We start from the raw sequence: 22,892 nt of genomic DNA, 5'->3' as shown, positions 1-22,892 counted from the left end.
GGCTTTGCTTATTACTATAAATATGTGTAGTTCGGAGCGAAGACCCCTGCTCGTCCTTCTCTTTTGCCCTCCCTCCCCCTTCCGCTCAACCCTAATGCCACGTTGTTCAAGTCCTCAACTCAAACCATGGCGCTCGAACCCCCCGAAAACCTGGAAAACAGCTTCAGATCCACCGCCTCGGCCATAGCCTTATACCCCGCCGGGTTCAAGTGCAAGTAGTCCCCGCTATCATACTCCTTGCTCAGCATCGTCTCGTTCTTCGGATCCCGCACGGCCGCATCAAAATCCACCACCGCATCGAACCGGCCGCTCGTCCGGATCCACTTGTTCACCCGCTGCCGCTGCGCCTCCCGCACCGGATCGCCATACGCCTGGCCCGGTCCGCTCATGGGCGTGATGGTCGCCCCGAAGGCAGCGATGCCCGCGGCGTGCAGGCGCGAAACCATCTGGTCGAGCGCCTGGATCACGCGGTCGCCGACGGCGGTCTGGACGGCCGGGTCGGTGGCCGCCGTGCCCAGGTCGTTGACGCCCTCGAAGATGAGCGCGTACCGCACCCCCGGGTGCGCGAGAACGTCTCGCTCGACGCGACCTAGCGCGTTAGGGCCGAGCCCGTCGGCCAAGATCCGGTTGCCGCCTGCCGCCATGTTGGCGACCGAGATGGAGCGCAGGTCGAGCGACGACGACGACCGGCGGCTGTGGCTGTGGGAGGATCGCAGGCGGGCGACGAGCTGGTCCGGCCAGCGGTTGTTGCCGTTGGTGGTGCTGCCGCGGCCGTCGGTGATGGAGTCGCCGACGATGGCGAGGGAGGTGTGGGATGTGGGGAGCCAGGCCTGGATGGAGGCGATGAGGAACCACTTATCGATGCGCTGCGTAGTGGCCGTGGTGTTGACGTCCGCTGCCGAGACGAGGTCGCCCTGGGCGAGCCAGGACGAGGTGCGGCTGCCTGGGTGGCCCGTGATGGCATGCCCTGCTTGGCCCGAGGCGAGATACACGGTGATGGTGACGCTGGTTTGGGCCTTGACGGGGAAGCGGATGGGGTCCGAGAGGGCCAGCGCGCCGTTTGGGATCTGGATCGAGCGGGAGCCCGAAAAGGTCAGGTATTGGACCGTGTCCTTGCGGATGGCCGGAGAGCCTGCCGTGCCGTTGACGGGCAGAGCGATGGTGGCAGCCGTGATGGGGAGGTCGGAGCCACCCAGAGCGTTGCTGAATGTCAGCCGGATAGTGGACGCGTCTTGTGTGAGGTAGACGGTCTGGCGGATTGTGGCGTTCTGGAATACCCCGTCGGTGCCGTTCTGCCCGGTATGGTGAGTTACATGATCAATTATTGTATTGGCTTCAACCTGCCTCCTTAGAATAGAGGCAGGTCAGTGTGACTACTGACATAAGGGGCATTGGGCAGGTTGTACGGTTCAACCTGCTGCGGCATACACGCCCAGATGTCGACCCAGTGATCGTGGCATGTTACGACAGTAACGCAGGCGGCACTCAACGCGAGGCCGAGGAATCGGCGGAGGCCGAATGTGGTGGACATGGCGACAAAAGGGCGGGATCTCGGACACTGCTGTCGACCCTTTTCCAGCTCTAGCTCAACCACCAGGCCCCCGCCGCGAGGTTATATATACCTCGACAACACGCAGGAACCCGCTGCAGCGTTCCATTTGACCTCCATGATGTCGTTCGCCGGGAGCCGGTAGCCCGGAACCAAGCGGCTCGCAGTGTTAATCAGGCTAAATGGGCCGCCGTTGCGGTTCCATCGCTCCGTCTTCCCCAGGGCGGCCCGGAGCATGGCGGACTAGGAAGACGGGTTCAGCACCTCCAAAGGTTCTCGTTGATGGAGAAATTGAGGTTCTGGCATATTCCAATGCTACCTCGTCCCATTTTATCCCCAGAACATACCCAGTACCCCGCCCACCAGCTCCCGAGGATGGGGTGGAGATATGGAGAAGAGTTTGTTATTAACCGTACTCCGTACACCTGCAGATCAATGACGGCGGTGTGAGGAGCAAGGTGGGTGGGAATGCAGAATACAGCAACCTTATTTTGCAGGTATCGCATTCCGGAAGACAAATCCAAAGTTGGGAGCCAAAATTTTAATCCCGTCCCTATTCCGCATCCCCTATCCTATCCTTGCTCCAACCGCCCAGCGGCTCGTTGCCCATATACCCAACCCTCAGAGTGATGATGTGGTAGCTCAAAAGAAAAGGTCATTCTAGGGAATACGGTCATGCCGTCGAATGCCCAAAAAGACAAAACAAGGACGCCGCAGCAGGCGAGGTATGGAACTTGAAAGCAGTTCATGACATATCGGGAATAAGAACACATAAAACAGGAAGTTGATCCAAAACAGTCCAGAAAAAGAAGAAAGAAGAACGGAAGAAAGACCAGAACACACTGCTATCCCCTCCACCCCCCGCCCGCCACCTAGGCGGGAGTCCCCGGGCGATCCCTGGTCGACGCCGATCACCCGAGCTCACCGCTTGATCATCCCATCGCCAAACCCGCCCTCCTCGCGCACCACCGCTCAATAACCGCCGTCGTCCTCAGCACTCACAATGGAGAACTTCCTACCACGGCCCGCGACATCGAAGCACCAAGCTCCGGTAGCAGCAATGACCTCATCGGCCGCCGCTGCCGGAAGCAGCACATCCAGCCCGGCCGTCGCAACGGTGCTCCCGCTTGCGCGTGACGCACTCGCGGCCGTCAGCGCGCTGCCAAAGGACACGTTCCGGACCAAGCGGTCGCCCATGCCCGCGCCTTGGATCCAGCCATGCACGTTGGCCGGCCAGCCTTGGGTCAGCTCGCGCTGGAGGATGTCCATATTGGCGTCCGTCAGCTGCGAGTAAGCCGGGGCAGCGGGAGCGGCGGGGACAGCCGTGCAGGGGGTCGGGACAGGATGGTTGTTGGTCAGAGTGCCGTCCGTCATGGCTGTCTCGGTGGAGCCGTTGGACGGGGGTATGTGGGCGGGATCGTAGCCAGGATCGCGGTCATCGTTCGTGGCCACGGCTCCAATGTCAACCTCGAACTCGGAGAAGGTGAGGAGGGAGACCGAGGAACCGTCGCTGGCGAAAGCGTTTGCGACTTGGTTCGACGACATGTTCTCGCCGTTGAGTTGGGGTGACCTCGACTTTGTGTGCGTGCTTTCGCTGACGATTTCCCACGAGCTCTGTGTCGATCGGCGGGTCGGAGAAGGGCGGTTCGACATGCTGGGCGACGGGCGTTGGGCTACGAGGCCAGGAAGGTTCAGCATGATGCTGGCGGTGCAAGGAGACGGGGTATATCTCACTGAAGTTGGATTGATCAGAAGGGAAAAGCAAGTGCTGGGCGTGTGGTACTGACCGTGCGGGTTGACGGTGACTAGTGTCGAGCTTGACGACGGCAGACGAGGCGCGGCGAAGAGAACGCTGCGTGTCGAAAGACCAGCGTTGTAGGTGAAGCTCTCCTGAGAGCAAAAAGCCCCGGGTCCCTTTGGGGTTTGCGCAAGAGTCCTATCGATGGCGGGGGGCACGGCGAGATGGAAGATGGGAAGGGCGGGGCTTTATGATTGCTTCGCTGTTCACCGGTCGAAACTCGAACGCCAAACCGGCCAGACCACTTGCAACAGAATGGACAGGGGAAACAGAAAAGAAACGGCGAGTACCATAGGGGAAAATACAAATTATACAACAACACCCCTGATCTACGACTGGTTTGCTGCACGGCGGGCAAGGAGGGGGTGTGCGGGGGAAGCTGTCGACGGAACGGACTGCGCAAAGCCGTCGATCAGGAAAACGGCAGCTTAAAACACAGCACCGCAGCGAGACCGGAACCCGGCCAGGCTGCAATTGTTTCAAGGCAGCGTTTAGGTAGGACCGTGATATCGAGGCTGATCTGGATCATGTCGTATGCACGTGTCTGTTGTGCTGACTTGCGATCCAGAGCCGCTTGCCTTTGCTTCGGTCCTCGAGGGCAAGACTGATCCAAGCACCGAGACCGGGGACGGTGGAAGTTGAATTTGGTTCGGAAGTCGGAGACCGCCGGTCGAATTTGGGCTCATGTGATCATGCCGACAGCCTCACTCTGACCTTGCACATTTCAGGGATCCAATGACTTGGGAATGATTTACTGGACGGTATGGAGCTATGCGAGCGGCCAGTTCTAGAGATGAGGACGTGCACCCACGCTCATTCCTGGTTGCCTTATTAGCGACCTTAGGTGATTCCCACTTGCCGCTTACCTAGGTCGGCTTGACCTCGAAGCCTGCTCCTGAACTGGTTCTTCCTGATTTGAGTGCCGCTCCGTGATGACGTCTGCCCAAAAGTATGGAACCTTGAAAACGCGGCGGGTGCGCGGCCCCAATTGTACCTCATCACACCCTATTGTGACAACCGGCCTGGAACGTACCACAGCCTCGCTCGCTCAAAATCCTATTGCACTCGCCGGGAATTGTTCATGCAAGCTAAGGCATGGTCGATTGACCCTGGGGGTAACGGAAAGACTATACCGTTGCCTTCATGAAGCTCTAAGCTACTGTACGATTGAAATTGCCAGCACAGTAGGTACGGATATCTGTGCTGCACTCGGAATGTCCCGTAACTTCCGCAAACCCAGGGCCTCGCTTGTGGGGTGCCACCACTTATATGTGCATTGTTAAAGTAATCTGTACATCAACTTGCAAACCACGTGTTAATGCTAAAGTAGGGTGGCCAAAGAGAACGAAGATGTTACGAAGCGCCGCATTCGTCCGATCTCGGTCATCCTGTGGGTGACCTCGCAATCGACTCGGGCGCTCGTCTCACAACACTGTTGCCCAATGACACTATGAATGCGAAATACCGTTTGAACTCAGTCAGCAACTAATGGGATTGATCATGCGCGCACACTGGGTGCTTAATAAATGGGGTGGACCCATGGGCTGAAACTTGTCTTTCAATAATTCAAGTCCATCTGAAATGGCGGGGACTACGTCGGCAGTGTGGGGTCCCGTTAATACCGTAAAGTCGTCCCGCAGACCCTTGCTTTCAAAGATGTCTGTCACATTCAGTTTAAGCCAGAGGTGGTACTGAAATAAATCTCCTGGACGCCTGCCATCCAAATGGACAGTAGATCACCGAGTTTTCCATCAGCTCCATTCGCAAGAACCCTGCATCATGAGTCTGCCCGAGATCTTCGATGAAGCTTTTCGGAGACTTGGTGCGAGCGACGATGCCTGTGCTTTGCAGAGCTACATAGCTCAATCTGGCTGTTTGTTGATCATGAAGACCCACTGCGGTCTCTGATCCACGGATCCACAAGGCGTGTTTCAGTGCATGCTTCCCAGATCTTCGGATTCCAGAGTTTTTTTGGGTTCCCCTCCCACGCATTGACAGTCTCAAAACCGAGTCCCTTCCCGTATCCGTACATCAGATGGAGGCCGAGATGGCGTCAGTTCGGCGGCTAATGAAACTCTAAAGCAAAGATCAAACTCAACACACGTTCAATATACCTCCCAACAACATAGTCAGGTCTCGCGCAGTTTGCAGGGGCCTATCCCAAGAGCCATCAGACACAGCCAATAGGGAATACGGCCGAGTCAAGCCCAGTTCCCTTCTCCAATCCCCAGCCTCAACCAGATTTTAAACACCAATAATGTCGACAGCTCCCCCCAAAGGGCATCACTACGGAAGTACGCATACCTCTGGCGACCACACTTTGATCTCTCATAGGCTCATAGCAGACTCAAATTACACATAGAACTTACCGCATACGGATGTTGCTCTGCTCACCCTCGGTGATGCCGCCGACTTCCATGTTGCAAAAGTCCGCCAACATTCGGGGTCCATGGTAAAGGGCTGTCAAGGTCAAGCCTCGCGGCTCCACCGGATGAACGCAATTGACAGCACGCAGGGCTCACCAACTTGCACATGTTCTCTCGCATCCAAAGCGGTATGCCTCGGCGCTCTGCAAGAAGCCTTTCAGTGGTGTTCAGGACAGTCCTCCATCGATTATGTTTCCGCAACACGTCGCGGCCGAACGAGCCCACTCCTGCGTTGGTTAGACTTAACTATGGCATTAAGTGATGCTCCGAGGCTCCAGATATCCCTCTGCATCCAACTTGCCAACCGGTATCGTTACGAAACGTCTAAGGATAAGCCAGCCAGCTCAGACAGGGAAGTCGAGACGAGCCAGGGGCGGACAATTGCTCACCGCCTCATGCAAGACATCGAGCCTGACGCGAAATCATTTTCCCAGCTTGATCGGCTTGCTTTCTCTGTCGGGGATTTACTCGCTTCCATTGTCTTCTTGAGGAGTTCTCCGCATTCGAGGGTACAGATTCAGTACCAGGAGGACATTCCCAGGGCTCCATCCCCAAGGCGGCGGTACCCGAACTGCCGCTCAGTACCTGCATGGGGGCTGATTCCTAGAACTTCGGGACTGCCGTCTTGGATGACGTGGTCGACCATCCATATGGGTCGCCATCTCATCTTCCACCGGTTTCACCACGTCCTTGCATCTCTTACTATCCTCTTTTACGATCGACAATCCCTCATGACATTGACACTAGGACCATCTCCTCTGCTTGACAACCCCTTTTGCCTTCCACAGCCTGATGTTCCCCCCGCCCCACCCCTCGTGCATGACCAATCTATAACCCCACAGGCTCAGCTTACCCTTCCCCACGGTCTCAACCTCAGGTCCGTTCTCAAGCAGCTACACCAGCCTGATTAACGTTACATTGCATCAACCCCAGCAACAGGTTCGTCCATGCTGCATGCTGCCCCGGGACAAGCAACCTGAAGCAGAGTATGACCTCCCTGTTGCCCACAGCTGAGCCTACTACATGACATTCCATTTCCTTTTCAGGTTCGAATCCGCGGCCACCCTTCATGCTGCCTGCAGCTGGTCAAGGGACCTCGCAGTGGGAGGCTCAAAACATCCCGAAGTAACAGCTCGCCCGGTTAGACACTGCAAAGTCAGAAATTTTCCATCCACGTCTCTTGCAGCCGGTCAGCAAACCTGGAACGAAGTCATGTCACGCAGGACCTCATGCGCTCTGCCCAACTTGCCGGGGGTTGCTGATGGCGCCAGTGCCAAGGTGGTGCTGAACTGACTGTGTCTTTCTTGCATCTTGCAGGGGGCTAGACAACTTGGAAAAGGGACCGTCTCATTCCAATATTGCCTGAGGATGTTCCATATGAGAACCGGACCTAGGCAAGGAGTGCCGGTTGTTTTGAACAGCATTTCTGGGCTTGAGGCGAACGGAGCGAACGGAACACAACTTGGAAAACGGTCTCTGAGGAGAGCCAACGTCCTCCCCGGGACACCGCTAGGTACTTCCGTCAACTCAGCAGCTGCAGCGTGCTCGAAAACGAGACTCATGCCTCACCGAGTGTGCTTCAAAGTACCTTAGTCCAAGAATCCGGGCCGAATGGGGTCATTGATCCGTCGGATCGGGAGCCCGGCTCGCTGGCGAGTATAATCGGAGCCGGTCATGACAGGCTATGCGTTGGACAATGTAGTAGCAGGGCAGTGTAAGTTGGCCCAGTCGAGGAGTCCAGGTAGAGCTCACGTTAGCTGACGAAACATTGTATCGTGTACTTGTTGTTACATGAACACGTCTAAGCACTGAAGTGATTACATACTACCTCAGCCGCTCACCTCTTGAAACAGTGTGTTCAAACCAGAATACACAGGAAACATTCTCAGAGCCCATAACACGAGTGGAAATTAGAACAGAGCGTATTGCTACAAATGTGAACACCTATCTGGGCAGCCCTGCTTAAGCAACTCCTTTTACCCCTTTTTTCCGCCCACCTAGCGCCTGTGGAGTGTCAACATTTATTCTTGACGGGAAAACACCGGCACCACATGTCATGGCCTATCAGCCCCGAACCTTCTACAAACAAGTACAGCTCGCGCTTACACTCTGGGGCTTTTCCCATTTTAACAGTATACCTTGCATTGTACTTCGAGCCTTCTCCCTCCCCTGTACAACCTCATTGCCACCCCCCAAATTCCCATCATGCAACACATTGGAGGCACACCACCACCCATTAATCTCCCGCCTCCGGCATGCCAGGATATCTCGCACTCGTACTCCAAGACCTCGGTCTCACATCCCCACTAATACCCGCACCACGTCCAAACCCACCAGCCTCCCTATTCAACCTCGCCCTCATCTGCGCAATCTCGCTCGCCTTGCGTCTCAAATCCGACGCCTTGAGCCGCTTTACGTCCTGATACGCCTTCTCGAGCTCCATCTCGATGGCGCAGCGCACCCGCAGCGCCGCGACGGCCGGCCACACGCTCCGCTCGCCCCTCAGGATCCAGTACTCGAGCGTCTCCTTGGTGGGCGTCTCGAGCAGGCGCACAAAATCGCGCAGCGAGATCTGCGGCACGAGCGTCATGCTCGCGCCTCCCGGTATGTTCTCGTCGACTAGGAACCGGCGGATGGAGGCCGGCAGGAGATGCAGGCGATCGAGCTGGCGGAGGCGGTGGCGCATCTCGAGGCCGATCAGGCGCGTGATAAAGGCCTTGGACTCGGTGAGCTTGTTGCGCCGGCCAAGCGCCGACGGGCCGTGCATGTCGGACTGGAGGAAGGGGATCAGGTAGGGCCGGGCTTGGGACACGATGTAGTGATTGACGTTGAAGAGGCTGGATACGCGCTGCAGCGGCGCGTTGCGGCCCTTGTACGAGGCCGACGTCCAGTGGCCGAAGTCGACGGTGGCGGCCGGCGCCCAGGGGAGGATATTGCCGTCCACGTCTTTGCAGAGAATCTTGGTTTGACGGTGGCCGTAGAAGGTGGAGGACGAGGCGTTGGAGGCGACAGCTGCTGTCCAGACTAGCTGGGTTATGTCAGTCGGTAACGAACACAGGGCGGTTTTCCGGAAGGAAACGGAACCAAAAGAGAACTTACCACATTAGGCGCAGTTACGTGGTTGAGCAGTGTCGGGATACCCTGCTGTCCGGCGGGGACAACGGTGATGTTCAGGATTCTCTTGCTGCGCTGATAGGCTTCCTCAAACGTAAGGTCCCCGACATTTGCCCTGATGCACTCTTCCAGCACCTTGACGTCCAGGAAGTAGCCTTCGTTCCTGAACCGCCGTATCCGCCTGCTCAAGGTGGCACACCGCGTCCACATCGACTGCCTGACTTGCTCGTTGTGGTGGTCCGGGTCTTTGCCCTTGCCCGCAAACGCCGAGAGATCGATGCCGTCGCCCGTCAGGATCCGGAGCAGGTCCTCCTCGGGATGGACGCCGACCAGGGCCGCCATCATGGCGCCAGTGGCCGTGCCAATGATGACGCGCGGGAGCAAGCCTTGCAGGAACAGGGCCTTTACGACACCAAGATGGCACAGGCCGAATATGGCGCCGCCCTGCAGCACGAGGGCGCTCCGTCCAAATCCCTGTCTCGTGTGGGAGATGAAATCCAGCTTGTGCTGTGTTGGAATGGTCGCCGTCGCCATGCCGCCCTTAGGCGAGCGGTCACTCAAGGCAGCCGCGGTACTAGCGCTCACAGCGGCAGCTGCACAGCCGTCTTCGACTCCACCGCTGTCCGCAGTGACTTCGCCGTCCTCCCACTCGGTCTGGGCCACCATGTCGACGGTGGGCTCCGCCCTGGAGCCGGCGTCCAGAGGCGGTGGCGGCAGCATTAAGATATCCCGGATCGCCTCAACATACAGGTCGACATATTCCTCGATGAGACGCTTGGTGCCAGTGAAGCTGCAGTTAAACAGGCGGGGGCTGGTTATGTTGCCCAAATTGCGGACGAGGCCCGAGCGCAGCACGTTAAGCAGGCCGTAAACGTCACCCTCCTGGCGCATGGTCTGGATGAGGCGCACCCGCTCGTTGATGAGGCGATAGTCGTAGAGCTTGCTTGTCGGGTTCAGCCGCCACATGTCCAAGTCGAGAATGCTGTCGAGGTGCTGGGCCGCCCCCCTCCACTCGTCGTACGTGGATGCGCTGCGGAGGGTCTCGGCCCATGTTTCCAGAGGGGAGCGGCCGAACACATAGGCGACTGTTTTCTGAGGTGGCTTTCGTCAGTACCGCCGTGAAAATGGGGGAGAGGTGAAAGGAGACATACCTTCCGCCAAAAATGCGCCACATCCCACAGCGTGTGCCAGATGGATGTGACCATGGACGACATGATGAGACCGAGAGAGGTTTGAACTCCCGATACTCTGCACTTGTAAATGTATGCCGATGATTCAAGATTGGATATGCAGCAATATGAGAACCGTGAACACAAATTGGTTCAGGAAGCAGGTGATTTGTCCTGAATGTTATTGCGGGCGCATGGAATGGGCAGGCGCTCGAAACTTAGGGAGGCAACGCAGGAACCGAAGTCGAGTACCCAGAAACGCGTCTAGAATGGCAAGAACGCGATGATCACGAGGAAGGAAGGAAACTGCGGCCATCTAGTGTGCCACATTCGACTTCCATACGCATCACTGTAGCGCTGCAGTCTTGCAGGTTAAGGCTGAGACCTCCAGATTGCAGGATACAGGCCCGGCAATTGGGGACGTCGCCGCTGGCTTCCGTGGTGGCTGCTTTGTATGATGAGCTCCAGTTGCAATGGAACACAGGCATGTGAAAGTCCAGTGCCGTCATGGACCCGGGGTACCCCACAACAGCCGCCTTGGCGAGCAAGGTCTTGTGAGATGCACCCGTGGACGACCCCCAAACTCTGGACCAGGCCGTTTTTAAAGACCGTGAGAAACGTATGGTATGTACAATTGGTCTTCCTCTAATATATATCTAAATGACTCTAAACTGCCCTAACTCAGCAGTAGATGTGGCCCACTTCTCGCCCGGCACGCTTTCAGTGAAACAAACCCTCTGTTGGAGCAAGCCGGCTTTCTCCGAAGAGACAAAGTACAACAAAGCAAGCCATGGTCAATCCCTCCTCCCCGTGGGTAATCCCCGATGTCCGAACATGCAAAACCACAAATGCCCAAAGGCGAAACGGCGCTTCCTGTCAATTCCCGATACTGATCAAAGCAAAGCAAAGCAAAGCAAAGCAAAGCAAAGCAAAGCAAAGCAGGGGGTGCAGCAAATAAGCAATTGTCGCCACGCGGTAGCGCTTAACGCCCCGACTCCTGCCCTGTGCATTTAACTCGGACAGTCCACAGGTTCTTCCGCGCGGCGGCCCCCGTGGTTTGGGATTGCAATCGCCATAAACCCCTGACAGGTACTTCTCACGTATCAAACACGCCGCCTCAATCCCCCTTCGGAGGCGTCGCAACAGCCTTCCGCAGCAGCTCGCTCTTGACCGTCGATTCCATCTCGCCCGAGGTCATCTCCACCGTGCTCCAGCCCGTGACCTTGTTGGCGAGCTCCAACTTCTTCTCACAGGCCTGGTAAACGAGCTCCTCGACCGTGTCTTTGCTAATCAGCCGGATGATCTCCACCGGCCTCGTTTGCCCGAGCCGATGCGCTCGGTTCTCGGCCTGAATGTCGTCCTGAGGATTGTCGGATTGGTCAAAGATGATGACCTTGTTGGCAGCCGTCAGGTTGATCCCCGTGCCGCCGGATCCCGTCGTCAGGAGGAATACCGGAATCGACTCGTCGGCGTTGAATTCGTTGATCAGCTCTTGCCGCGCGCTGACATCGGTGTTTCCCTGGAGTGACAGGTACTCAATCCCATCCGAAGCGAGGCACTCGCCCAGGATCTCGATCACCTTGGCGAATCGGGTGAACACAAGAGCGCGGTCTCCGTTGGCTTGATACTCCCGAATCAGCTTGAGAAGCGCCTTGACCTTGGCACATTCCATCCACGAGTTCCGCGGGAGGTCGTATTTCTTGATGCACTTGTAGTCTCGACACCAAAGGTGCAGCTCAAAGTCGGACAAGGCCTTGAGCTCGTTGGTCAGGTGGTCCAGCCTCGGCTGCTTCAGCTCTGACTGGGGGACATATTTCATCAGGATCTTGGCCATCTCCTCGACATCGCGATCCTTGAAAAACCGCCGGAAGAGCTGCGGGTGAATGGCCGCTTTCCGCAGCTGGATCCACACATTGTTCGTATCGTTGTCTCGGCCCTCCTTAGCAGTGGCGCTGTCTTCCTGAGGGTCCTTCCTGAACCGCCTGTGATAGTCCCTGTAGATACCCGCCTGGATCGGATCCATCTTGCACCGCACGACTCTGGTTGTCTTCGGAGGCAACTCCTGAAGCACCTGCTCTTTCCTCCGTTGGAGAATGAACGGCTCCAGGATCGTGCGAGCACGTGGAACGCGCTCGCTATGCAACAGCGCTCCCTTGGAAACCTCCGTCAGGGAAACCTTCTGGTTGAACAGTGCTTCCAAGTTGTCGAAATAGGCTTGGAAGAGATGCGGCTCGACAAACTGGAGAAGTGCAATCATCTCCATGAGATTGTTTTGAACAGGTGTTCCGGACAAGACCAGGCGCCATGTGGCCGTAATCCGAAGAAGATCCCGGTACAGTTTGGTTTTCGGGTTCTTCATTTTGTGACCCTCGTCAAACACGGCCACCCTAGGCCGGAGGTGGCGGAGATTGGATATGTCATCGTTTCGCGAAAGCTGCGAGTACGATGTCAAAACCACATGGTGGCTCGACGGGTCGTCCATGATATCCTGCGCAATCTCGTCTCGAATCGACTGGCTTCCCTGGTAGACCGTGACATTAAGCTTTGGAGCAAACCTCTCGAATTCTGCAGCCCAATTGGCCAACGTGGATGGCGGGACGAAGATGATGTTGGGCCAGGGGCGCTCCCCTGTGCCAGTCTGCTCCCACTCCCCAACAATCGCGCAAATCAGCGATATAACCTGACACGTCTTTCCGAGGCCCATGTCATCGGCTAAGATGCCGCCATATTGGTTCTTGTACAGTAGGTGTAGCCAATTGAGGCCGTAGATTTGGAAGGGCTTCATCACGCAGCCCTCCATAAGTTTCGGTTGACGGAGCGGTGCCTCGACGAATTTTGCAGAGTCCTCCACGCTGATGGGAGTCATCGGCTTCCCGTCCTCCGACTTTGAGTCGTTGCGAAGCTGGCCTGTCATGTCGATATTCCATTTCGAGGTTGTCCCCTTGATCGATTCCGCCTGAGACTCGCACACTGCGATGACGTGGTCAATGTCATCCAGAGCGCGGGCGTATGTCATGACAGCCGAGACAATCTCGTCCCCAATGGAGACCTTTGCCGATTTCTTGCCCCTTTTTTTCTGAGACAGCGTTACCTTCCGAGCCTCGTCCAAATCGCTGAATGGCTGGCGCGACACCATGAGCTTTGCACTCTCCTCTTTGACATTTGCAATCGCGACAAGCTGTATCACATCGCAAGTGTTCAGATAGTTCAGCACCCGTTCATCGAACGAGTCTTCTTCTTCTTCCTCTTCATCAGCTGGCGAGGAAGCTCTGTGCGATGACACTCTCGGCTGCCGGTAACCATCGACTGCGTCGTCGTCGCTGACGAGGTCAATCAGTTGCCGTTTAGGGGCTGGCTCTTGGCTGGGCTTCAGCACTGGGCTCGAAGGGCTGGATGCACGGGGCCGGCGGCCTTGAACAAGTCGTCGGCGAGTTGGTTTTGGCGGTGAAATCTGCCGCAACGATTCGAAACTCCCTTCCGACGAAGCAGGAGAAAGCGACACCCAGTCCTTTTGTAAAACATAAGTCTTTTCCGGGGTAGTTACAGAACTGGCCGAGGCGGATTGGGAAGCCTGGATTCGAGTTAGCCCACAAACACGAGGCCACAACATACAAGTCACTTTTCGGTCGAAACTCACTGCTTTATTGAAACGCAGTTGCCCCGACGTTGTCTTTGGCTCCTTAGGCCGGAACGAGGAAGGCCGGATATCCCCTCTGGAGGGCTGTTCGTCGTCGTCTGAGGAATCGCCCCCGGCATAGATGGGCGCATCTAGCTCGTCATCCGAAATCATGATGAACTCGCGCTTGGGTGCCGTCTTTGCAATCGCGAAGGGTTGTCGAGCAGGAGCTCGGAAAGTGGTGCCGGCAGGCGCCATCAAACTGGCAAGTCGACCGCCGCGTTGTTGAGCAGCTTGCGGTCGAAACGGAGAGGATGCAGGCACCTCGACGATGGATTTAGGCGAAGACGTAGCCGGGGGTGGCTTTCGTGGATTTAGCCGCTCGACGACCTGTGTCGGTTGCGTAAAGTATGGCGATTGCGCGACTACGCTTAGTTCGTCGTCATCGTCTTCGAGTGGGATGTGAAGTCGCCGGTGGCTGGCGGGCGGTGAGGAGGAAAACTCCATTGTTGGAGAATCCAGTCACAGAACGCACCCCAATGTCGCGAAATAGCAGAGAAGGGCTGTTTCGAGTGTTCGGAAGCCGCAAACGAACGGATGCTCCCTTGTTTAGCAACCACGAGCCTCCCCAACGACTCTGTCGCTGACCTCCCCATACAATACGATTGCGTTATCAGGGGCAAAGGACGGGTAGGTGGCCAAAATAGAACAAACGTAAAGCCAGGGAAGAAAGTTGCCGAGCCTTTTTCACCGTTTTTGGTCTTGTAGGAGGGAGCAGTTAGTATCTGAGAGAAAGAGGGGAGGAGGTGAAAGAGGATCCTGCCGTCTCGCAAACAAACTACAAGAAGGGCGCTTTATCGGCGCCCCACAACGCGTAGATTGGGGAATTCAAGCGCGCGAAGGCACGTGCTTTGAGTTGCTAGCAGTCACCCGAGTCCAAACGGCAGCGCAACTAGTAGCTGCAGTTTATCCGTGCCTCAACACGTCTCCTAACATTGCGGAAATAACTCCCGTTGACATATCAGCTATTATTGATCTCAGCCGAGTCCCAACAGCACCTCCAGGGCTCACCTCAACCAAGAGACCCATCATCCATTCCATTCCATCTCGACTCTCAACATGGCCACCCGCAGAATACTCTCCCAGGAGAAGACCCTCATTGAGAAAGATGACACCGTCGGCTCAAGCCCAGCAGCAAATGAGAAGTCCAACATAGCCCCGGCCGTTCCGACGTATGCAACTCCAGCCACTCCTTCCCATCCTCTTCAGCTCCTTCCACCCTGATCTACATCACTTTCCGTTGCCCCCTCCAGTCTATGCTGATTCGATGTTTGCCAGATCCGTCATAATGAAACTCCTCGCCTTTACTCTCGGCATGATCGTGATCCCGATCGGTTCATACTTCCTGACAGTAGACACGGTCTTCATGGGTAGGTATTACAAATTGCAGTTACAACAGAAAACTAATCCCCTTTCTTGGTTCCATCAGAAACACATCACAAAGCCATATCTGACTACCATTCCCAGGGAACTCAACATATGCGGGAGTTTTGGCAGCTATCATGGCCAACGCAGTCCTCATCGGCTACATCTTCGTTGCCATGGCCGAGGACCAGTCCGAACAGCTGCCGCAGCAGGCAGCGGCGAAGGGCCCAGGCCAAGAAGGGAAGAAGGACCGGTAAACAGTCTATCCCTTTTGTCCATGTACGCATAATGTTCTATTATAGGGAGTAAAAGGGGCTTTATTTACGGTGAACATCTCGGAACTGATTTTGAATGAAAAGAAAGAGCCTGTAGTAATGTGCCCATCGCTTGCTGTCATTAGACAAGGGTTGCGGGTGAGGTCTAGCTGGTGTGCAGTACCGACCAACTTGGATTAGGATTAGGATACATGATAAGGTATGTTCCCCCATGGACTAAGGTACTTCTCCCTCCTATCTGTATCTCTTGAAGGCATTCGTGCCCCATATAAACAACACAAATGTAGAGAACAAGGAGAGAGAGGCAGTACGAGAGCGACAGCGCGGGGAGAAATCAGTCAACAATAACCTCCAAGACCCATCTCATTATGTTCATTATAATGCGCATAACCCCTTAACCATCACAAGCCCAATAACCCATTTGATACCCGCCCCTACGTCCATAAGAATCGCCTACCAAACAATTCCGAACGACCAACATAACAGAGTTCCGAACGACCAACATAACAGAGTCCCGAACGACCAACATAACAGAGTTCCGAACGACCAACATAACAGAGTTCCGAACGACCAACATAACAGAGTTGCGAACGACCAACATAACAGAGTTCCGAACGACCAACATAGCAAAGTCCCGCGAATGAGTGTCCAACTATTCATACCCGTACAACCTCCCTGATCTGTTTCACGACCCAGAGCTTTTTCCCAGGTCAAAGCAGCGTCACCGTAGAGTGAATGGGCTCCACCAGTTCCTCAGCTGCTGGCCAGAAAGTAACAACCCATACCATGCACGCCTTTCGAACAGTGCCGGCTGACATCCCTGTGTTTTCTGTCGTTGAGAACAGGGTATCGAAACAGCAACAAAGTCAAACAGAATTCGAAATGCCGCTTTGGCTTGTGTCCCAGGGGGGGTCAGAGGTCAACAGTGCCATTATGCGCGCTTGCTGAAGCGTCGCGCAAGCCAACTCTTCCTCTTCTCAGGCTGTGCGAGCCGTACCTCTTGCACATGGCTGGTGCTTATCTGTTTCCTTAAGACCGATCCCACATCTTTCCGAGGCACGGCAGGCGGTACAGGGTTGCCACCTTGATTTGGGTTCCCATAATTTGGTGAGCCGTCCAGTTGGTAGTTGCTGCCGTTCATCCCAGAATTCTGCACGCCCACTGTAGAGCTTGGCGGCTTGTACGACGGGCTCTGGCCAAAGCCGATGCCGTAGTCATTCAATGGTTCCGGCTGCCGCCTTGGCACGGATTGCACGGGCTCGAGTGAGCTGTTATCGCTGCCGGTGGGGTCGGTCTGGTAACCAGTTGGCTCTGCCGAGGAGCCGCTCCCTGATGCGGTTGTCACCGTCTCGTATGACCGATGATTGGGCGGAGTCGGATAGTCCTGGGGGTTCTGTTGCCGGTACGGGGGGCTGTATTGCGGCTCGGTGGGTATCCTAGGCAGGCCCCGTCGCCCGTTCTGCTGGGGTGGTCCGTAGCCGCCATACCCGAAGTTTTGCTGGTCATGATATCCGTCACGTTGTCCCATGCCCGCTGACCTCAAGTCGGGAAGGCTACCATCGGCACGATTGGCGTACATCATCGAAGGCGGGCGATTTCCATAATAGCTGTCGTGTCCGGAACGGCCGAAGTTTCCATCTGTGGATTCCCATGTGAGCAAGTTACACCGCTGTCAGATTGAAGGGAATGCGTACTGCCTCCGTAATAACTGCTCCGCCGACTAGCGCCCCAGGTTGCGCCTTCTGTGTCTACATAGAACATAGTGATTAGCTTGATGGCTTACCCAGGCATCGAGCGTACTCCGAATCATACCTGTGCGGATGATCGACCTACGGTTGCTGTATCCCCCATCAATTGCCGCCTCAAAACTCCGGATTGTGTCCAACGGGCGTTCCCATCTACTGCGGGTCGGATTTGAACGGTCCGGATCGGCTGTATGTGGAGCTCAGGTCAGCCATGTGCCAGAACTTGCGACAGTGTCTTAGATCATACCAATTGGATTTCCAAAGGCGTCCCTGTGTTGGATGCTCCTCAGAGGGGCGAGGGAGGACTTGCCCGTTGCGGCAACCTCAGCTGCAGTTATCTAGAATTTAGCAGCCTCTCAAAATTGAAGTCCGGAAGGGCTACTTACAGGGTTCCGCTTCTTGCATGGCGAGGGTCGGGTCTGCTTTGCTGTGCAGTCTCTTGGCCTCCTTCTCGTCATGTGTCTCATGCAAGTCGATCTTGTGCTGGCTGCCGCGAGACTTGTCCGACTTCAAACTAAAAGTTCTGGACTTTCTTGTTGGCCTCTGCTGCGCTGAGTGTAGCTGGGTTGTGTGTTGCAACGGCGCCTGTTGAAGTTGGTAGGGGGAACTGGATGGAGAATGGTTGTTTGGGACCGCCATCTTGCCGGTCGAGGAGATACAACGAGCTTATTATCTCGCAATCTGGCTCGGGGTCCACGCGATGGGGCCAACCCGTATCCTAGTCACGGAATTCGTGATCGCAAGGTTGCGGATCACTAAAAAAGGAGCTGACAGGCAGCCGTAGCGAAGGCCGGGAATAAAAGTGGATTGGTGGCTGGAACTGAGAGATTGCCTTTCTTGTTGGTGATTCTGACAGACAAATCCACTGACTGAGAGTTCGTCGCTCGTCGCAGGTCTTTGTGTGATTAAAATAGGCCCGGCGCGTCTTGAATGTCGGTCGCGTCGTGATCGGGTTTGGTCTAAAATGGAATGGTGGAAACAGGTGGAAGCAACCTGGAAGTAGAGGTGGTCTACCGGAGTACCCGCGTGGTCTGGCAACAAACACGGTGATAAACTGTGACGAGTGCAGCGTGGCGCACGGTGCGTTGTGAAGCTTCTTGGCGTTTGCGACCCTTATTGGCCCTTGACTTCCTTCACGTCTGATCGGCGCTGTCGATCCCGTCAGAGTCTTGCAGGGCTGGAAACAGCTCCACTGCAACCTGGTACCCCAGAGCACCGTTTTGTGGAGCCGAGACTAAGACCAGGTTACTGACGTCAGCGCCTGAGCCCCACCATGGAAGGACAGCTCGAAGAGCCACCGAAGGGTTTGATAAGACGGAGCCCCGGGTTCGAGCAAATGCTTTTGTTTCCTTTCGATTTTTCCGAGTTATGTCGAGTCCCGCGTTTCAGGAGGTCGACTGCCGCTCGCCGCTCTCGATTGGAGTCCCGTGAAATCGGCAGCGCACGACGAAATCGGTAATTATCAAATACGAGCTTTGGGATTCTTTGCGGAAAAAGGTCGGTGTTGGAACGGTTGAATGTGACGGTGCAGGAATCGCGCTAATACTTCGAGAAGATGCAGCGGCCGCCAAGTTGCGCGTATTTGTAACTTCTTCTGTCGTGTGTGGTATTGGAAACTGACTCGGGCGTAATGGTGTCAACAGACTTTTGTGAATACGATGAAATGAGAGATTGGAAACAACAAGCAACGGTATCGCAAGAGGCAGAGAGAAGACAGGCGCTCACTGCTTCGTAGAGTCACGGGCAAACGAGCGTCTCGAATGGAAGGACTAACGATATAAACGTGTAGGCACACAGCAGAGTCTCGCGCCGGAGTGTTTCAGGACGGAGAGGGAAACAAGAAGTGCGTGGCCGGGCAACGAATTCTTAAGATTTATTCGGTTTCGGAATACAGGACTTGGAAGGCGGGGGAGGGGTTCAAACCTGGGGCCGTTTTGATTTGCCGCTTGCGTTCTATCGGTGTCGTCAGCTTGTGACAAGGCGATGCACCCCTTCCAACACGAGTCGCCGATAGACAACCTTAGATCTTGGTGCTACACAACCCAATCGATCCACCTGTAAAGTCGAGGAGGAGTTTCGTGGCTTCGCTGGATTCCAATTTGGCGCAAGCAAGACATAGGTGGCAACTGGAATCACAGGTGCTGGTCAATCTTTTGCTGGCTCATGCCGCCTGCAGCAGGTTTTCTGGCACAGGGAACTCCTAGTGTGGTTGCTACGCCTCCTCAGATTGAGTCGGTCTCGTTACCGAGCAACTTGGAACAAAAACAATCTGGGATGGCGGCTATCCCCTCGAGCCCGTTGAGCCCCTCTGCGTTACTCCATCTGTGTTCCAGTTACCTTACCACTCAAGCTCTGTGCATCAAATCCCGGTGCTCTCGGTAAACAACCAACAAAGAGAGGCGGTTCGCGCTTACTTGGTTGGCATTTCTACAATGCTGTTCACGGGAAGACCTCGAACGCTTCGTCGTTGAGCAACACAACAAACAGACTTTATTATGCTGACACCACTGGCTCACTTGCAGAATAGACAGTAACCTGGACGGCATTTTCTTGCAGAGCAGGGACTTAGGCGCTAGAAGACTCGCTTTTCGGTGAGGCAATGACTTATAATAGCAGTAACAAGGCTGAAGAGGGCCGTTGCGGAGTGAGACCTGGTCTCAGACTTCGTTCCCATCTGAATGGATATCTTGAAGACGAACCTGGACCGCTCTTTGTTTGAATCGCAGTACAGCTCCATGACTCCAAGAGCGTATGCGTACTGTACCTAGCCGAACGTTCCGGCTGCTGTATCACGACTGAGCCTCACTGTTGCAGGGGCCGTTGAGCTGGGTTGACCGGGAGCTATCAACTGACAACTCGGCATGCCGTATCAGCTGCAGATGCAACGCTCAAACATGCCTGGCCAACCTGGATGGCTAAGCTAAGGGGCAACGGCCGGAAACCTGCATATCTTATTTGAAGGCAGTCGAGGCAGTTTTGGTCAAAAGCGATCATCCAAACTGCGCCTTGCCATATGCACCTACATGATTTTTCCGAAGCAGGTTCTTGATCTCTTGACCCTTGTGTAGGAGCACTCCGGTTCCTTGACCCCGCTCGCCACGCTGCTCCAAGAGAATAGTCCACCTTGGCAGTTCATATCCCTGACCTTATTTGGACTGACATGCGAATGGATACAAGATAATGTTCATAAGGCGGCCTGCATAGACTCCATCCTTCAGAGGGTTCATGGAAGTTCCGGGAGCGCGCCTTTGAAGTCCAAACCAGCCTCAACAAGGCCACCAACCGCACACTGATGCTTATGTCAGACCATACCGCGAGGGCATGTCATTGACAGAAGAGATTTGGTGTTGAGGGGCACTCTGCTGATGTCGCCGTTGCGGGCAGAAAGTCGGACGGGCCGATTCTGAAAAAACGAGTTGACTAGGCTGAGATGACTCGCGAGATTTACGCTCCCTTCGTTTGTGCACACAAAGCCGGAATTGTGCTGTCAATGTGCTGGGTGGAATACCTCCTCTATGCATCGGAACGACCCTTCATTTAAGCCACGCGCTTCCCATCCTGTCCTAACGGGTACCCGCGTAAACGGCTGGGTTTAACCAACATGCTCCCATTGCTGCAGCGGAGTACTCGTTACCCAAACCTAAAGCCCAGAGAAGATGTTTCCGTTGTTCCGTTGCACAATCGGGGCGCGACGTTCCAGGCAGGCGCACCACATCATTCCTAGGGCTAGACTCCGCCAATATTCCTGTCGAGGGCCTGAGTAACACAAGCGGGAGCCAACCTCCGGCGTTTCACATAGCTGACAATCCAGTCAGCGTAGTTTCCTCCAACACAAGATGTACAATCTGGGGGTTATCGTTTTGAAGGGTCAATTGGTCCCCGGGGCTTGCTGGTGTATCTGTTGTGAGGTGTTCAGCAGATCCGGAACCGGGTTCTCTTCAGTCACGATCCCGCAACTTGAACTGTCATTTGGACGCGTTTGTGTTGACCTGTAGGTTTGTAGCCAAGGTTTGGTCATTATCGTTGTTATTGTGACTCGGAGAAGACGGAAGTCTGCCCCTGAACTGCCTCGTGTCCCTCATGAGTGAAGTACTGTCTTGCACCCGATGTTGCGGATCCTCAACGGCATCGTCATTTTGGTATTCCCTTGATTTTGAATGCTAGAAGCAAGGCCATGTATGTCGAGGCCTCGCCTAACCCTGATGCACCGAAATCATGAACCACCTTTACCAACCAACTCCGGCCTGACCCGTTCCTTTTAAATCGAGGAGGGGTAGAGCATGATGCGAACAGAGGCGCCAAAAGATCTCGCAGGAAGGGGGTTTGTGAACTTCGCCCGGACGACACCAGAGTTGCCTGCAGGGCAATCGTTAGCCATGACCATCCAGTATACCGTATACCGGACCATCCGAGCCTACCGTGTGGCCTGGTCACCTTGCCCCAGATGACGCGGATCTTGGTGCCGCGCACCTCCTTCTGACCCCGGTAGACATACGCAACCCTCTTGCCCAAGTAGAAGCTGTATCCCACGTTAATCCGCGGCCTTCCGCACGTGACATCAGGCTCCTCAAACGTACTTGGCAGCAGCGGTGTCATCAACGCCCTCGATCTTGATCAAGCTGGTCTTAGGGTGGGTGTTACGGCGGCCACGCTGATAGCTCAGGTGGCGACCCCTAAAGGGCAAATCGTCGTCAGTCCATCGAGTCCATCGACATCGGTGTTCGGGCGGATTCATCTCGATTTTGCATCTCGATTTTGCGTGGGTCCAGCGCGTTGGCCGTCGAAACTCGGGTCTTTCGGTAGAATCGCCGGGGTCTGCACTTACTTGACGTATACTAGAAGACACGGTTAGCAAAGGTCAACATTGCGCAAGCAAGTGCATCAGCGACAACGAGGAGTCTCTCGCGACCGCATGATCCCTGGTCCGCGCGAGCACCGTTGCCGCATTGAGTCCGGGTCCGCTCACATCTATGACCAGCTTCGCTCGGCATCTTGTCGGTTTGATGTTTCCCGATCGATCAATCTCTCCCGGCCACGGTCAAGGGTGATCAGCAAAATGTCGAGCTGATTCGAGGTCCGGCGTTGGGCGACGTGGGATGGCTGTACTCTCCGATACAGCAAGCGATTTCGAAAATTCGCGTGGTGCGGCTGGTAGGGCTTGGGCGTACTTTTTGCGGGGCGGATTATCTTCGGCACCGGTGCTGGGAAGGTCGAGTGGAGACTTGGCTAACCACAAGCCGATTGATAAGATACCACAGGATCTCTGCTCAGCCTGGCTTGTGGCTTGGATAGTGCGCCTCCAGCCACATATGATGCCTTGAGAAAGACCCAGCATTCGTACCTACAGCACCAAAGCTGTCTCAATCCCTTCACCACATTGACAGCACACTTTGGCCCGGTGCAAACCAATCGCAACATTTTCATCAATCCTAGACATTTTACCATGCCTCCTGTTTGGATGATCCTAATGAATCTTCCCCATCACATGTGAGCGGACTCAGAAGCCTCGTCGGCTGTTCAGCTACAGAGTACGCCCATCACGACCAAGGGAAAACGCTCGAATCCGCAATCTCCGCAGCAGCAACATTTCCGCTCCAGTCATGATCCAGCATTCCAGCGCAATAATAAACCATGCAGAGAGTTGCCGGAGTGGAATCCAGCTCCACAACCTTTCTCCTAAGACTTGCGAAGCCGGTCCGGATTCGGAGGAAACCTCTCTGGCTACGCAGCCCAAAAGGCAAAACGACAAATTGTCCGTCTTGGCCCGCTTCCTTG

At 55.3% G+C, this 22,892-nt stretch overlaps 8 protein-coding genes across 8 annotated transcripts; 2 read left to right on the top strand and 6 right to left on the bottom strand.

The window, feature by feature from the left end:
• Nucleotides 1-119: 119 nt before the first annotated feature.
• N657DRAFT_562105 (SGNH hydrolase) lies at nt 120-1,531 on the bottom strand (the record flags this gene model as incomplete). Its single annotated transcript, XM_062788111.1, has 2 exons — nt 120-1,292; nt 1,382-1,531. 2 exons carry the CDS (start codon nt 1,529-1,531, stop codon nt 120-122), a joined length of 1,323 nt encoding a protein of 440 aa, XP_062653313.1.
• Nucleotides 1,532-2,288: 757 nt separating this feature from the next.
• On the bottom strand, nt 2,289-3,377 carry N657DRAFT_82785 (uncharacterized protein). The gene is made up of 2 exons (XM_062797552.1): nt 3,284-3,377; nt 2,289-3,222 (listed from the first exon to the last, which is right to left on the bottom strand). The coding sequence occupies exon 2, from the start codon at nt 3,200-3,202 to the stop codon at nt 2,522-2,524; it is 681 nt and encodes a 226-aa protein (XP_062653312.1). The 5' UTR covers nt 3,203-3,222; nt 3,284-3,377; the 3' UTR covers nt 2,289-2,521.
• Nucleotides 3,378-5,572: 2,195 nt separating this feature from the next.
• On the top strand, nt 5,573-6,849 carry N657DRAFT_82563 (uncharacterized protein). Its single transcript, XM_062797551.1, has 2 exons — nt 5,573-5,641; nt 5,710-6,849. The coding sequence occupies exon 2, from the start codon at nt 5,797-5,799 to the stop codon at nt 6,682-6,684; it is 888 nt and encodes a 295-aa protein (XP_062653311.1). The 5' UTR covers nt 5,573-5,641; nt 5,710-5,796; the 3' UTR covers nt 6,685-6,849.
• Nucleotides 6,850-7,675: 826 nt separating this feature from the next.
• N657DRAFT_587592 (uncharacterized protein) lies at nt 7,676-10,498 on the bottom strand. The gene is made up of 3 exons (XM_062789820.1): nt 10,039-10,498; nt 8,873-9,979; nt 7,676-8,801 (listed from the first exon to the last, which is right to left on the bottom strand). Exons 1-3 carry the CDS (start codon nt 10,099-10,101, stop codon nt 8,010-8,012), a joined length of 1,962 nt encoding a protein of 653 aa, XP_062653310.1. The 5' UTR covers nt 10,102-10,498; the 3' UTR covers nt 7,676-8,009.
• A 675-nt stretch (nt 10,499-11,173) lies between these two features.
• Nucleotides 11,174-14,179, bottom strand: N657DRAFT_652897 (uncharacterized protein; the record flags this gene model as incomplete). Its single annotated transcript, XM_062794347.1, has 2 exons — nt 11,174-13,627; nt 13,694-14,179. 2 exons carry the CDS (start codon nt 14,177-14,179, stop codon nt 11,174-11,176), a joined length of 2,940 nt encoding a protein of 979 aa, XP_062653309.1.
• Nucleotides 14,180-14,572: 393 nt separating this feature from the next.
• N657DRAFT_587586 (uncharacterized protein) lies at nt 14,573-15,710 on the top strand. The gene is made up of 3 exons (XM_062789819.1): nt 14,573-14,904; nt 15,011-15,102; nt 15,200-15,710. Exons 1-3 carry the CDS (start codon nt 14,792-14,794, stop codon nt 15,352-15,354), a joined length of 360 nt encoding a protein of 119 aa, XP_062653308.1. The 5' UTR covers nt 14,573-14,791; the 3' UTR covers nt 15,355-15,710.
• Nucleotides 15,711-16,303: 593 nt separating this feature from the next.
• N657DRAFT_677138 (uncharacterized protein) lies at nt 16,304-17,756 on the bottom strand (the record flags this gene model as incomplete). Its single annotated transcript, XM_062795962.1, has 5 exons — nt 16,304-17,010; nt 17,067-17,120; nt 17,185-17,304; nt 17,365-17,445; nt 17,504-17,756. 5 exons carry the CDS (start codon nt 17,754-17,756, stop codon nt 16,304-16,306), a joined length of 1,215 nt encoding a protein of 404 aa, XP_062653307.1.
• A 3,619-nt stretch (nt 17,757-21,375) lies between these two features.
• On the bottom strand, nt 21,376-22,108 carry N657DRAFT_677137 (ribosomal protein L35Ae; the record flags this gene model as incomplete). Its single annotated transcript, XM_062795961.1, has 5 exons — nt 21,376-21,473; nt 21,536-21,636; nt 21,695-21,790; nt 21,943-21,952; nt 22,084-22,108. The coding sequence occupies 5 exons, from the start codon at nt 22,106-22,108 to the stop codon at nt 21,376-21,378; spliced, it is 330 nt and encodes a 109-aa protein (XP_062653306.1).
• Between the last annotated feature and the right edge of the window lie 784 nt (nt 22,109-22,892).

The sequence above is a fragment of the Parathielavia appendiculata genome (genome assembly GCF_033297405.1).
Source record: "Parathielavia appendiculata strain CBS 731.68 unplaced genomic scaffold N657scaffold_1, whole genome shotgun sequence".
In the NCBI taxonomy this organism is placed as follows: domain Eukaryota; kingdom Fungi; phylum Ascomycota; class Sordariomycetes; order Sordariales; family Chaetomiaceae; genus Parathielavia; species Parathielavia appendiculata.
Note: the sequence above shows the minus strand (reverse complement) of the source record. Positions and strands in the feature narration are given on the sequence as shown.

What these genes read in the sequence shown, in the direction of transcription:
- N657DRAFT_82785 (XM_062797552.1), bottom strand. Translation starts at nt 3,202, where the DNA reads ATGTCGAACCGCCCTTCTCCGACCCGCCGATCGACACAGAGCTCGTGG.
- N657DRAFT_82563 (XM_062797551.1), top strand. Translation starts at nt 5,797, where the DNA reads ATGGTAAAGGGCTGTCAAGGTCAAGCCTCGCGGCTCCACCGGATGAAC.
- N657DRAFT_587592 (XM_062789820.1), bottom strand. Translation starts at nt 10,101, where the DNA reads ATGTCGTCCATGGTCACATCCATCTGGCACACGCTGTGGGATGTGGCG. An exon ending in TGGCGCATTTTTGGCGGAAG is followed by an intron (nt 9,980 to 10,038) that starts GTATGTCTCCTT and finishes AAGCCACCTCAG; the next exon opens with AAAACAGTCGCCTATGTGTT. An exon ending in ACGTAACTGCGCCTAATGTG is followed by an intron (nt 8,802 to 8,872) that starts GTAAGTTCTCTT and finishes GACATAACCCAG; the next exon opens with CTAGTCTGGACAGCAGCTGT.
- N657DRAFT_587586 (XM_062789819.1), top strand. Translation starts at nt 14,792, where the DNA reads ATGGCCACCCGCAGAATACTCTCCCAGGAGAAGACCCTCATTGAGAAA. An exon ending in ATAGCCCCGGCCGTTCCGAC is followed by an intron (nt 14,905 to 15,010) that starts GTATGCAACTCC and finishes GATGTTTGCCAG; the next exon opens with ATCCGTCATAATGAAACTCC. An exon ending in AGTAGACACGGTCTTCATGG is followed by an intron (nt 15,103 to 15,199) that starts GTAGGTATTACA and finishes TACCATTCCCAG; the next exon opens with GGAACTCAACATATGCGGGA.